Below are 14,428 nucleotides of genomic sequence, written 5' to 3'. Positions count from 1 at the left end.
ACACTCAAAATGTTCTTGTGCTTTGTAAGCAAAATGTTTAGCTTACTGTTCTGAAAGTGATGAATCATAGACAGGGGAAAAGAAGAAGAGAAGGAGACTTGTGTAAGAGGGAAAAAAAAGTGAAGGAAGAAGTTATAGTTTCTTGTTCTCTCTCTTAAAAATAAACATTTATTATTTTTATAAAAATAAAAAAAACTGAATATTTCACACATCATAAATCTAGGACCAGACTGGCCCTTGTGAACTATAGAAACACATCAAAATGATTATAGAAAGCCTGCTAGTTTCTAGTAGAATGTTCGGGCCAAGATTTGGTTAGTTTAGTCATACTCTGATATATGAAATTTGGGTTGAGTTTTCAGGAATACAGGATTAATATTAGATTCCCTGATCCTAAAGATTGTATGAGATAGCAATGAACCTTGAGATCACTGGAACATAATTCCGCATAACAGCTCTGAACATACTAACAATACGTTCAGTTAGACCTCATTCTCCGCTGTGGACAGCAAAGTTCTGCAAAACAGGCTGGTCCATAGAATAAGAGATTTCTGACTGCCCATGTGGTACTTTGAGTGGGGTTGGGGCCACTGGATTTTGACTGGCTTGTGTGGATATATCAAACAATCTGATAATCATATTATTAGCAATGTAAATTATGCAAAATGTGATCTAGATGGTATTGTAAAATACCTGCCTATTATCGCTTCTGTATCTCAATATCTCAACTTTTAATCTGCAAGTGAGTAAAACTAAGCTAACCACCCCCCTTCCTCCTCCTCACTGTGTCCACATAATTCAATTATTATATTTTAGATAATTTAAACTGAGCTCAACAGTTTGCCAGAGGCAAACTGAATACTGCTCTTTCATCCTAAATGTAGTTCCATATCTACCAAAGTCTCTGGGGGAAAATGAATTATATCTATCTTAGACTTTATCAAGTAGCTTCTATTTGGGATTCAATTTTACCTTTTCCCAAAAAGAGAATTTGTTCTCCTCCTCCTTCCAGCTGGTTTTTGGCCACATTTAGAAACCTTTGCCAGATAGCAATTTTATACAGTAGCTGTGAGGATTCAGCATGAATATATGCTGCTGTTTTCTTTTATTTAAGAAATATTCAAGCATCAGGAGACAGCAGCCAGTTATGTCAACGTGATAGAAAAACATTGCAAAGCAGGTGTCATGCCAAGCCAGCATTTGACCTAAAAAGAGAGCACAATTTGGCCTCTTTGATAGGTTTCCAAATATTCAGGTCCTTCGGATTACATGTTTTTGCACTCAAAGAGCTAAAATGAAGAAATGTGTTTCTTTCTGTTTGGGGTGCTGCATCCCTCCTGCTGTTGCACAAAGTGCTACAGCTGCAGAGTGCGAAACAGTTAGGTGGAAGGAATTGCTATGACTGTCCAAGGGAATCTTGACAGGGGCACTAGACAGAGAAAGGGCTGCTTGCTTTAATGGGAAGGGAAACACTTTTGATATTTCCCCCCCCCCTTACGCACTCTGCCAGCATGACATTTTGTTTTCTTTCTTAGTTACCATGGAACATGGAAAATAAGCTATAACACTGATGTATTATTGGTCTCCCCTGCCCTTCCCTTCCTGTCCCAGGTAATGCAAAAGAACTTGCCAACATCCTGAAGTACCACATTGGGGATAAAATTTTTGTGAGTGGAGCAGTTGGTGCTATTGTAAGAATCACATCTCTGCAGGGTGAAAAATTGGAAGTCAGCTCCGTAAGTTTGTCTCCCCTCTTTTTTTCTAAAGCTCTTTTTTTCATTGCAGCTCAAGCTGTTGTAAGGCAGTTTAAAGAACAGTTACTAAATTTATATCACTTTTAATTTTTTCTTTAAAAAGGCCTCAAGGAGTTAGCAAACTGGAGGTTACCAGATGGAGCCTCAGGAAGTATAACCATTAAAATCTAATGTTCTGGGAAAATCTGTTTTCTTTCCCCATGGACACCTCTTTATTATTGAAGATTACTATTGATTTACTCTTCCACTGTTCTCATTCTTCCTGCCATGTAGTCTCAAAGCAAGTCCTGCTGGATAGTTGGGAATGACAGCTAGTCTTTATATTTTATTAGCTATTTAACGATGTTCAGACAAAATTTTATTTCTGTGTGTGTTATGGAGAAGAGCAGTAAAATAAGAGATTCTCCCACATGGTTCCAGATAATTGGGTTTTAGTGCTACTGATCCAAAGACATCAGGCAGATCTGTTGTCTTTGTACCTTTTAATGTTCTTGATGGAAATGGTGTGAGGAATCATGGGATTGTCACAAAAGAGAACTCTTGTTAAGTCTGTGTTTGAGGCACAATAATTCAACAATAAAATCCTTGCCTGAAAGCATAGCAAGGTATAGTGTTACTTGAAAACGTAATTAGCGAAAACTTAATTACACTATCCAGAGACAGAGGCTAGGAAGTCAGAATCAGTCTACAGAGAAGGACCAATGAATTATGGTTATCATGTACCACTGACCAATCAAGGGGTGTGTGTATGTGTGCGCGCGTGCACACATGCACTCTATACAAACACTAGTTGATTCATTCCTCAGTTCAGGCTAGGGCTTCAGAATGGATTTATACTGGGGTGGCAAGGCAGGGGATATTTTTCTTGAGGAAATATTATTACTGTAGTATATCTTACCTTTCCTTTTAGAGTTCAAGCCAGAACCAATGTGATCTTTCCTCTCACTTAGCTGGGCTAAGATATTGTGACTGGCCAGAATCACTCAGTGAGCTCTGCAACTGAGTGCTGACTTCAGTCCAAGCTTCCACAGCCCCACCCAGCATCTTCGCCACAGTAGTGATGCAGCACAGTGCAAAGAAAAACATGTATATAACTTCTACTGTACTTCCTTTAAACACAGGCTTCTCCAGTTTTTACTTCTGAGACTAAAACATCTGAGAACAGTCAATTCCACCAGCATCCTTAATTATTTTTTTAATCCTGCTTATATAAATATTAGAATCCTTACTTATATATTAAGTAGATTTTTGCGATTAGTTTCTCTTCTATCGTCTTCTTCATAGGTTTTGACAATTTATCTCTACTTTTTCTGCTTCAGAAAAACCACATAATAAACGTCAACAAGAAGCCTGTTGCTGAAGCTGATATTATGGCCACCAATGGTGTGATTTATGCAGTGAATACTATCTTACAACCCCCAGGTAGGTCAACTGGAGTCCAAGCATAGAAGTGAACTCATCTGTTTCCCCCAGATTTGCTTCTCTTTCCTAAGTAGTTAAAGGCACGCTATTATTACAGAACACCAGTGAATTCCTTTGTATAAAAGGAAGTTCATTTCCTGTGCAGAAGGAAACAAGCAGGTGATTCTCATCTTCCAGAGAAACATCAGAGCTTCGGTTTTCAAAAGGCATGCAAAAATGCATATGCATTTTAAAGTGTTTGCTTGCTTTCTCAGAGGTAGATAATACATAACTTCTTGGTGCTTTGGGGGGGAAAAGGGAAAGTGTTTTCACAAAATATGACGAATCATTTCCTTTGACAACAATTGTACATTCTTCCATATATGTGCAGAGGTATCCTCCAGGTCAGGAGCAGATGAAGATGCCCACTTTTTTTTGTATTTGACTCTATATAGGCTGGATATGGTGGAATGTGCAGGATATGGTGGAATGTTTACTGGAATCTCTTTCATGTAGATTAGAGGAACATGTTTAGGAGGGAAAAATGATTCCACATACAGTTCAGGAATTATTATTTACTTTTTCCATTCAGCATTTGGCACTGGCAGAAGTAAAAGATGCCAAAATCAAAGGCAGGGAATTCACAATCACATCCTAATACATGGAATTCTGTCTCTGCTGTCACATAAGGTTGATACTAGTGCAAGGCCATCAAACTTCAGAGGGCTCATGGGCCAAGAATCCCTTGCAGAAGATGCTCCGAAGTGACACCCATAATTCTTCAAAAACGACAACCATGTGTAGGGGACTTTTTCTTAACCCAATTAACTGTAAAACAATAGCGGAAGAGTGCTCTAAAGCTGTTTGATTGGAACTGTAATCACAGGGTGTTCTCTTTCAGGAGAAGACAAAAGTTTGCAAGCAAGCAAGTACTTTGATTAAGTTGGTCATGCATCTTCCTGTAATCTTATTTGGAGCAAAGAATTTTATCAGACAGTTATTAGTTGATTAGATAAAGAAAGAGCAACCTTGTCCTTGACCGAGTGCTGTTACTGGGAACCACACACAGACAGCTCCATACAGCTTATCAGTGATTCTCCTCCCTCCCAAAGCATTCTTTATGCACTTTATGAGCTTTCACAATGGCCTTTAGCAAACTCAAAACTGCCAGCACAGACCAATCCTCCAAGCTGGAGGATACAGTTGCAAACCTTTCAGTTGGTTGAAAGAGTGGACTAGAAAACCCAAATCCTTGAATTGAGTGACCATACTTAGGATTGCTAATGAGAATCAGCTCTGTGATATTGGGATTACAACTTTCAGACTCTGCAGTCTGAACCACTATGGGAGTTGTAGCTTCAGTACCCCTGAAGGGTAGGCACCAGCTTAGGAAATTGGTATCTGCCTTTTCTGTCTGTCTCAGATCAGCAGGATACAGCTGGATAAGACTTCCAGCTAAAACCCTGGGAACAAGTTGCTGTTATGGTGGGCCATGCTGAGTGGACCAGTGGCTGACTCAGAAATTAGAATGTTAAAGGGCCTGCATCATGGTCATCATCATATGTGCACAAATGCAGTGTCTGATTAGCTGGGCAGGGTACTGATCCAATAGCATTGATGAAACCTTTGTGCCTGGATTCCATTAATTTTATTGCAAAAAATATGGATTGCTTAACATTGCTCAAAGTAACAAAATAGAAACAAGACAACAAGACAAAAATTCCAGATAAAAACATTTCAACAAAATAATCCATTTTGATCCGTTAATGAGAGAATATGGGGGTTTTTCCCCCCACTAAATATATTTGAATGTAATCCCTTCAGCTTCTAAGCCTAATGAAAGAAGTGATGAACCTGCAGATCCTTCTCTGGAAATCTTCAGGCATGCCTCTGCATTATCCAAGGTACATATAATGCTTAAATCAACATATAGCAATTTTTCTAAAATTGTCATTTAATGTTATGGTTATTTGATCAAGATGTGCTTTTGGATAAAAACATTCAGTAAGTGCAGCTCTCTCATCTGTGTGTGCTCTCTCTCTCTCTCACACACACACACACATGCATTGTGAGAAAGAGACAGCTATGCAAAATCCAAATTCAGTTTTACTATTTTTACACATAGAAAATTGGGATGGAAAGAATTGACTGAACAGGCTCAACATGTATAATTACAATGAGATTTGCTTTGGCCTTTACCTAAAGTCTCCGTCTTAAACTTGTAAGTGAACTAGCTTCCTTGGATCAGAATGTTACTGCAGCTGTTTACGAAACCATACTGCAGTCTCTCATCTATTTGTCCCTCTATTTGTCTATTTATTTGCTTGATTTATATCTCATTTTTATTTTGTGCCACTCAAGGCAGTGTACATAACGGTTCCTCCTCCTGTTTTCCCCACAACAGGAACCCTGTGATGTGAGTTGGGCTAAGAGAGAGTGGCTGCCCAAATGGCCTGTATTGCCCCCTCTTGCAACATTGGAGGGCTGAGACTGGGAGGACTTCTGCCTAGGGGTCCCTTTGTTGTGCCCAAGTCTTCCTTGGGCAATCAGGTTGACTGGGTCACCTCTGGCCTTCCAGAAGCCAGTTAAGCCAAGCTCTTGCAGAGGGCTTTGTCAGTTGAGGAACACCATAGGAACTGGTTTTAGAGATATCCTCTAATACTTTTAATTGCTTTATTATATACCAATTACTAACTGTGCCATGGATCTTTTATGTCAGTACACTGCTAAGAGTTGTTGGATTGCAGCAGGATAAAATTTCAATTACTGTAAATATTTTCCAACCCTATTTGCATGGTCTACAAGGCCTGTGATCCAAATAATCCTTGTGGTAGCTCTGCTCTTCTGCTAGGATTCTTTTCCAGTGGAAGCCCTGTGTGGCATCAGAGCCTCTCTGAAAGCTTTCCTAACGGTCCATTGTTTTGGAGTTGTGTGGAGATGACAGCAAGAAGAGAGGCCTCTGATGCTTTGAAAGGCACACAGATACTGTCTGACATGCTCTGGGTTTTGGCCTCTATTTCTCCACTGATCTTTTTTTTTTCCTTCTGTTCCTGACAGGTTTCACTAAGGGATGCTCGGCTCGGTATGTGACATAATCTGGCTTCTTTAAATGGTACTTTTGTAATATGAGATAAGACTAAGGACTTTCTACTTGGGTGTCATCCTACAGGCACAGGCATACCTATGTTGTACCATGTATATCATGGGGTCTGTGTCACAACACCTCAACACATATTTTATCTTTCTTTTTCCATAATCACAGTTTGTACCAGACACCTATGCTTATAGGCATTCTAACCACTGTGGAGCCAGATGGAAGTATTCTAAGAAATGACTGGAATGGGGTTTAGCTCACAACATCACTGAGAAACACCATGTTAGGAAGTTGCTGTATCTGCAACAGCATAAATCCTTTTGTAGGTAGACTACACAGAATCAGAGCACTCACTGAACCCTCATTAGATTGAGATATGCAATAATTCCTAAAACATACTGGCACATGGTAGCCAAAAGTTCAGCTGGTATTTATAAACAGTATAAACTGGAAGGAAGGGGAACTGACTGAGATGGCTTTATATTGGAATTTACAAGCTCACAGAAGAATAAGGCAATTAGTGGATGGTGGAGTCCTTGGTGCTCTCTGAGCCTTGTTGTTTTCTTGCAGACGTTTCATTACCAGACTAGGCAACATCTTCAGTATGAACAGGGAGAGGACCTTGCTCTCAGTTTATATACCGTAGTTTGCCCTGCTTGTGTTGGTGGGGGTGTTGTTCTCTCCATGGGAGTTCTTTGATTGGGCTGTTGTTTGCTGTTTGGTTGATTGACTGAGTTAATAGTTCCTTGATTAGGGTGTATTGTGCTGTTTGATTGTTCATCTGGTGTTAATCCTAGTGTTGATTTTTGCATATCTGGCCAGGAGGTGTTCTGGTCTTTTGGTTTTCCTATTGTTTCTTTTGAATGGTGTGTAAATGTTGTTTACCTCTATGTGTCTGTTGATGGCTGCTTGGTCTGAGTGCCAGGCTTCCAGGAGTTCTCTGGTGTTTTTGGATTTGGCTTGGTTTAGGATGCTGACAGTTTCCCAGTTGAAACTATGGTTGAGTCTGTCCATGTGTTGTGAGATTAAGGAGTTCTCATCATGTCTTCTGACTGCTAGTTGGTGTTCGTGGATGCGCTCTGCTAGTCTTCTGCCTGTCTGTCCTACACAGTGGCTGTTACAGTCTTTGCACTGTATGTTGTAAATAACTCCTGTTTTTTCTTCTTGGGCTATTGGGTCTTTTGGGTTACTTAACATGTTTTGAAGAGTTTTTGTTGGTTTATGTGCTACAGTGATGCCATGTGGTTATAACAGTCTGTTGGTAGTTTCTGAGATGTTCCTGATGTATGGCAGTGTTATCCTTTTCATAGCTTCTGTTGATTGGGTTGTAGTGGGTTGGGTGGTGAGGCACTTTTTGATGAAGTTGAGCGGGTATCCAATTAGTGGATACCTAAGCAAATAACTGTGTAGAGCTGAATGTTTCTCAACTTCACGTGCTAGGAAATATAAGTAGGAGGGTGCTATTCTACCCTGTTTAAGATCTTGTCAGAGACGTTCACCTGGCCACTGTGAAGACAGAAGCTAGACTAAATACGCCTTCAGTCTGGTTCAGCATTCATCTTCTTTACAGTCTTACGTAATCTGTACACACACAGGAACAGGCACACTTTTGTCTCTGGTGCAATCAGCAAGAAGTAAAATAGCTAAGAAAAGAATCTCAGCATCAGCTTGTGTTGTATACTTCTTCTTTAAGGAACCAATATACTATTCTCTTTTTTTGTTAAATACAACTTGGCAAATATTGCCAAGGGTAGATGAGGAAAACAGCTGTCATGATCACATCATGCTGGCATGAATATCTGAGTCAACCTGCAAATGGTTGTAGTGTGCCAAGAAAGCAGATATAGAGTGCATTGCCCAGGTTTCAAAATAGTTGTTTGTCATAATTTATGAAAAAAGACATGTTTATTCCTTAAGCAATATTTTCTGTCTCCCACCTCCACCCATTGGCTCCACACTGTATAACCTGACAGGTTTTCATCCACTGCTGCTTTCCAAAATCTGCTGTGATTAGTGAAACAGCATCTGATGAAAGAATAAAAAGATTTCCAATAAATGTTGAATCCATGAGCTTCAGTGAAAGTATGAAAATAACTGCCTGAGGCCAAATACCATATCTGTGAGCTAATTGCCTATATGACTTAATCATTGGTCTTAATCTTCATTGTCATTCAGTGGTGGGATTCTCCCTATCAAAGCTCTTCTCAAATTTGTTTCTTTTGTCTGCCAGAATGTAAGAGTAAATCATGATTTAGCGATACAACAGAATGAAAGGGTAGAATTGTTAAGTGGCAAAGTGGATTATGTTACTTCAGACTGTGGCTCATTGATGCCATTCTTAAATCCTTATTTGGAACAGTTTAGCACCCTTCATTCTGCTCAGAATTCTGTTAAATCAGAAAACACAACACAACCGCACAATGATATTAGCTAAGCTAATACTCTTCTTAAAGTTCTCTCTCTCTCTCTCTCTCTCACACACACACACACACACAGTATTACTGAGGTAAACAGAAATGTTTTAGATTGTTGCTGGAATGATTTCAACATCTGGATCCAGTGTGCTTCTATAGAGAAAGCAATACCTTGTCAAAATTGAATCTGTCTGCCTGGTCCAGTCATCTAGAGAGGGCCTGCTGAGAATATCTGCCCCCTCCCAGCAAGAAGTACAGTACATGGAAGATGGACTGGATGGCAGCCTCCATGGACAACATGGATAACAACAGCCTCTCACTCTCTGGCACACTATCCCTTCTTCCCATGAATCCCTACCTTCTTAGCTTTCTATAAACAGATAAAAGCTATATTATTTCAGTGAACTTTCCTTTGCTCTTATCATACGTACTGACCTGATAACTTGTTCTGTAACATTGTTTTGTTGAATTTAGACACCACCCTCAGTCTTTTGGGACTGAGGCACGTTGTAAATACTGCTAATAAAGAAATAAAATAAATGCCCTAGTATGGGCACTACCACCATTTTACTTTCTTGATGAAGAAAAAAAAATCTCCATCAGATACACTTGCAAAAAGGCATTGACAGAAAATTTTAGCTCATACATTATATTCTAACATTTTTGTTTAAAAATCTATTTAAAAACTACCTCATCAAGGAAGCCAGCTCCAAACTCATTTAGAAGATTTGTTAAAAATGTATTTCTCCCACTTGCAGTCTGAAGTCAGTATAGTCCATTCTGCCATTTTATTCCTTCCTAATTCTGCTCCAGGTCTAAACCTGGTCTAAGATGTTGATCAGTAAACATTCTGTTGATCAGTGGACATAATTAAAACTGAATAGTTTTCCAAATAAACAGACTGTAGACAAACTAGATTAAGGGAAAACAAGTTTTTGCAAGCTTACAAATTCCATATGTCTTGTCAGCCCTTCAAGGTAGTCCAGACTAGGAAACCAAAATTTATTACTACTTTCATTATAAGGTTACAGGAACAGAATCTTGTAAATCTGAATGTACCTCTCCCATCCTCCTTTTACATTCCAGAGAACTAGGGATGGTCCCTGCTGAGACGCTTTCTCCAGCCCCATCCCTACTTTGGACTCAGATTTTTTTTATCAGACTGTTGTCTAGGCTGTGGCTCTTCTTCCTGTCTCTCAAGGTTGTTCTCATAGCCCATTACTTGCCCTTACTAACATAGTAAATGGTTAGAGAATTATGGGAGTACTGGTCCACTGCATCTGGAGTATCAGCTTGCTTAGAATAGAGATAGTACCTGAATACTGATTTTAATTATACTGCAAATTAGTGATGTGGCAGCAGGCAGAGATCAAATAATGTGATGTGTGTGTCTCCTTCTTTCTTTTTTTCAGCTCCTGTGTATTCCAGATTGTTAGCCAGGATGAAACAGTAAAGTGACAGCAAGTCTACATGTCAAGCACAATCAAGGATTCAGCTAATTTTTATTGTTGAAAACAAGGCCTAAATTTAAACAGAACAAAACACCACCATGTAGGTGGAATTCATCTTTACACAAAGGTTATCTTCTTTTCAAATTGAAATAAAGGGAAGAAAATAAAAGCCATACACACACACACCCAGACATCATTTAATAAGATTAATTTGTCCTCAGTGGTAGCTGATAATTTAGGGAATATCTATTCCAAAATGATTTAGGCCAGACGAGCTTAAGCAAACAATGCTTTTATTGAATTGTCACATAAATCTGTATCTCTCAGGTTAGCACTTCCCAAAAAACAAACAACCCGGTATTTGTGAGTGCTGTCAGAAATAGAACAAGGTGCCATATGCTAAGCCCACCCATTAAATTGTTTTGCCCAATGCCTTCTACTTCTGCCAATTCTCAAAGGAACAGCTTTTCCATGTCTTCTGATGGAACTTGTTAGCTAGTGACTGTGCCTTGGATCTTATGTATATAAACCTGCTCTGTTCCACTGAATAGGTTTCTCCCATAAATTATTTTTTTTCCAGTGGTTTCTATGACATATTTGGGCTTTAGCTGCAGAAAATGAAGAAATTGAGCACTCTAGTCTAAATAATTCTCAGGATGGCTTCCATTTTGTTTTTCTATGTTCTGTCTATAGATCAAAGGGCAATCACTTAGACTGTACTTTCACATACACTTCTAAAACAATTGGTAGAGCTCAAGAGCCTGAACTATATTTATGGTCTCAAGCCCAATGGGATTAATGGTCAATTTTTTTTGTAAGGTGCTAACAGTAGGATTTTGCTTCTACATGGTTTTGTCAAGGAATATTTTTGGATAGAGTCAGAACCATCTAACATTCATGTACATATATACTGGCAGAATCATTAGCTTCTACTTAGGTATTAAGAATCTTTGACTTTTAATGCTCTTTTTAAAATTGCACTCTTTTTAAAAAATATACTGTAGAATAAACTTCCAGGTTTAAGATTTTTTCTCTATTTCTGCTCTGAGGCTCACAGTTCCCATACCCCCACAATTTGACCTTTCTCATAGGTGTCCGGGGGTGAGGGAACAAGGGGCAGAATCTGCATTATGTCATTATGGCACACACCTCGCGTGTTACGTACCTGTGTCTTATACACATTTCATGATAGTTTTGCCATTGAGGTTGGTAGAGATGCCTATGACTTTTCCCATGTAGTTCAAGGGGTTTGTTTGAATTTTCAGCTCTAGATATATTTTGAAAATGAAGCCTGAAGTTTTATAGTGATAATCATACCATTTTCTCCTTGGCTGCAATAACCTGGAATTACATTTGTATATAGACACTTTATGCAAAGTAAAATTGTATTGTGTCAATTGAATGTGGCTCTGTAGGTGACAGTCCAAACCTAGGTTTCTTTCTGCTCTCTCATAACATGCCACCCCCAGATCTGGATAAATGACAACCCTTTTTGAAGTTTAGAATTCAAAAGGTTTTTGCAATGTAATGTGAAGAGCTGTTGTCAAAAGCCACTTGGGCATGTACAAGGTATTGCACATGCTGACATGAGCTCTCTGAAAGATGGTCTATAATCTTAGATGATAGTAGTAGGCAAGTCCCTGAACAATGCAATTTGTGTACTTTAGCAAGAACCTGTGGTTTTTAATTTCTTCCCTCCTGTGCTTTGAAAATCTTCCATTGCAATTCTGCATTTTAACTTTTTTTTTTTTTAAAAAACCCTCATTGTTGATATTAGGGAATTTGCATGATGCGGGCTACAGTTTGATCAGTGCTGCCGATTAGCTTTGGCTTACACACATGGTTCTAACTTTAATATCTTTTGTTCTTCCCACATCTGAAAATATACCCTTACAATAAAATAAAATAGCCATGGAACTCTCCCTCATCAAAACCTTTGAATAAACAATCCATTTGTAATAAAATTGGAGTTTCATCTTAAATACATAAATAAGGTAAGGTTTCTTTCAAGTCAAGCTTGACCCTTGGACATGGCAATATAGTTTTCTTGGCAGTATGGAAGTGGTTGGCCATATGCTTCATAATTATGACAAATGGTTCCAGGATGTTTTGGAGTTTGAGGACAAAAACATTTCATCTCAGAGGTCTCCCCCCACTCCCCATTATCTTTATAACTAGAGCTGCAGCCATTCCTTTCTTCCCTAAATCACCAGGAAACCTTGGACACAAGTAAAAGAAATTGAAGCCACACTTATGGAAGTTTTGACCCACAGCAGTCATGCTCACATGTATATATTTTCAAGGAAGTTAATTCACAAGTGAAAACTAGGAAAGTGATAGGGGAAGAAGCTATACATTCAGACTTCACAGTCTTTGTTTTTGTGCATTGATGTATTTAGAATAAGGGACAAAAATCTGTGGACCCTATAGCTAATTCCCAAGTTCACGCATCCCTAATAATTGGCCAGTCTCTCTGAGGTTGATAGGAATTAGAATCCAAGAAAATCTAGAGGATCACACATTCTCTACTTTTGGAGGAAAACTTTGGAATTATAGCAAGGAATAAGATTACTGTGTGTCAAATAAATTCCAATATGGGCAACCCTTCAGCTCCTAGTGATAGAATTATGATACAAATTTCATTAGTATCATAATTCTATCACTAGGAGCTGAAGGGTTGGCCATATTGAGGTTTCCCCCTTATTTTACACTAACAACAACTTTATGAGATAAATCAGCCTGAAAAATCACACTGGACATATTTTCCTGAAATAAATACCAGTGGCCTTATCCTTATTTATAAAAGTCTCTTTGCCCAATATTCCAGTGAATTTCTGTATCTCTCCTAATACTTTGCCTAAAATGGTTTTCTTACTTTTTTAAGGCAATAAAAATAGTGCTGTCCTGCGAAACCTTGTCCAGCCAGTTATTGCCTCAGGTGCAGGCTGACATTACTTTTTCTTAACTCCATTGTTAGATAGGAATGGGTGATTTCTCAGGACAATGAGAACACTGGGATGAAGGAATGTTTATTTCTTTATTATTACAACAGCGGCATACCAATATCCAGTGATAAACTTCGTTCTTGATTGCTTCCCCTTGATTGCAGATGTACTGGCACTATCTACTGTATATGCAAGGGTGAATCCTTCATCTTGACATGCAGTTTGGGCCGTGCACCAATTCCTTCTCCATCACCTGGGGAAATACTCAAAACACTTATCTCCTCACCTGAAGTAGTACCATTTAATACCAGTCAGCTTCACCTAAAGTTTATAGCAAAATTTATTTCAAGAGATAGACTGCAAACTCTACAGCTTCTTCTAGTTATTATAATTACTTGAGCTTTCTTCCACAAATAAACATGAGCTATATACTGTATTTCTTCTATGCATCCCAAGAAACAGAAACAGATGTGCAATTATAGAATTTAGAAAACAAATGCACAAATGGGTAAATAGACTTTTAAAGAGCCAAAGAATGTCAGGATAGCAATAGTGGGTTGGGTAAGGTATCCTCCAGAATCAGAATTGCCAAGGCCCTTCGCTGTACAGTAGGAGTGAAAAGGCTTGTTGTCTCATCCAGACTTAAGAAAACCACAAGAAGATCTAGCAGAACAAAATTCAGTGCACAGCTGTTATGGAGACAAATGGGGAACTGAAAGAAAAACTTTTGAATAAGGAACAAGTATTTATATATTTTGAAATAATTCTTAAACTTTATTCTTCTGCCAGCTCAGAATAAAATCATCTTCATGGCTACTGATCAGGAAACCACTGTCCTCCTTTTCAATAAAGTAAGGCAATATCATTTAGTCCACTCTGATGTTTGCTGGGTGGCTTTGGGCCAGTCACATTTTCAGCCCAACCTATTAAACGTGGATTGCTGTGGGGAAATGCAGGAGGAAGAAGTTTTGTGTATGTTGTCTTGAGTTCTTGGAGGAAAGGCAGGATAGGAAGTGGATAAATTATTGGAATATGCCAGGCTAGGAGAATTTAAAAAAGCCATAACAGGGCCTGATACTGATAAACTTCCTTTCATTTCTTGACCATGAGAAGATTCAAGTAACCTGCAGTGGGTCATCAAGTATTAACTTACCAGAAATAAACTTGGTGAATCAATTGTCCATTCTGTCCTTTTAAGTGAAGATAATTTTGTTGCCTGGCCAGGTCTATAGACAGAGCAGAAGACAATGAAGGAAAGAAGGAATTCTTATATCAGCACACACCCACACACATTCAGTACATTGTATATAGAAAGAGTCAGTATTCAGTTAGCTCACCAAGTGACTTAAGTGCTAGTCAGAAGAAGCAA

At 38.7% G+C, this 14,428-nt stretch overlaps 1 protein-coding gene across 1 annotated transcript in view; it reads left to right on the top strand.

Moving 5' to 3' along the window:
* Positions 1–12,078, top strand: part of TGFBI (transforming growth factor beta induced) — a 50,629-nt gene extending 38,551 nt beyond the window's left edge. Inside the window, exons 13-17 of the mRNA XM_063292280.1 lie at positions 1,612–1,736; positions 3,074–3,176; positions 4,980–5,059; positions 6,213–6,237; positions 10,076–12,078. Of these exons, the coding sequence (XP_063148350.1) occupies positions 1,612–1,736; positions 3,074–3,176; positions 4,980–5,059; positions 6,213–6,237; positions 10,076–10,116 (374 nt within the window). The 3' untranslated portion in view covers positions 10,117–12,078. The remainder of the gene's footprint in view (positions 1–1,611; positions 1,737–3,073; positions 3,177–4,979; positions 5,060–6,212; positions 6,238–10,075) is intronic.
* Positions 12,079–14,428: the final 2,350 nt, after the last annotated feature.

The sequence above is a fragment of the Candoia aspera genome, chromosome 2 (genome assembly GCF_035149785.1).
Source record: "Candoia aspera isolate rCanAsp1 chromosome 2, rCanAsp1.hap2, whole genome shotgun sequence".
NCBI lineage: Eukaryota > Metazoa > Chordata > Lepidosauria > Squamata > Boidae > Candoia > Candoia aspera.
This window is presented reverse-complemented; position numbering and strand designations above follow the sequence as displayed.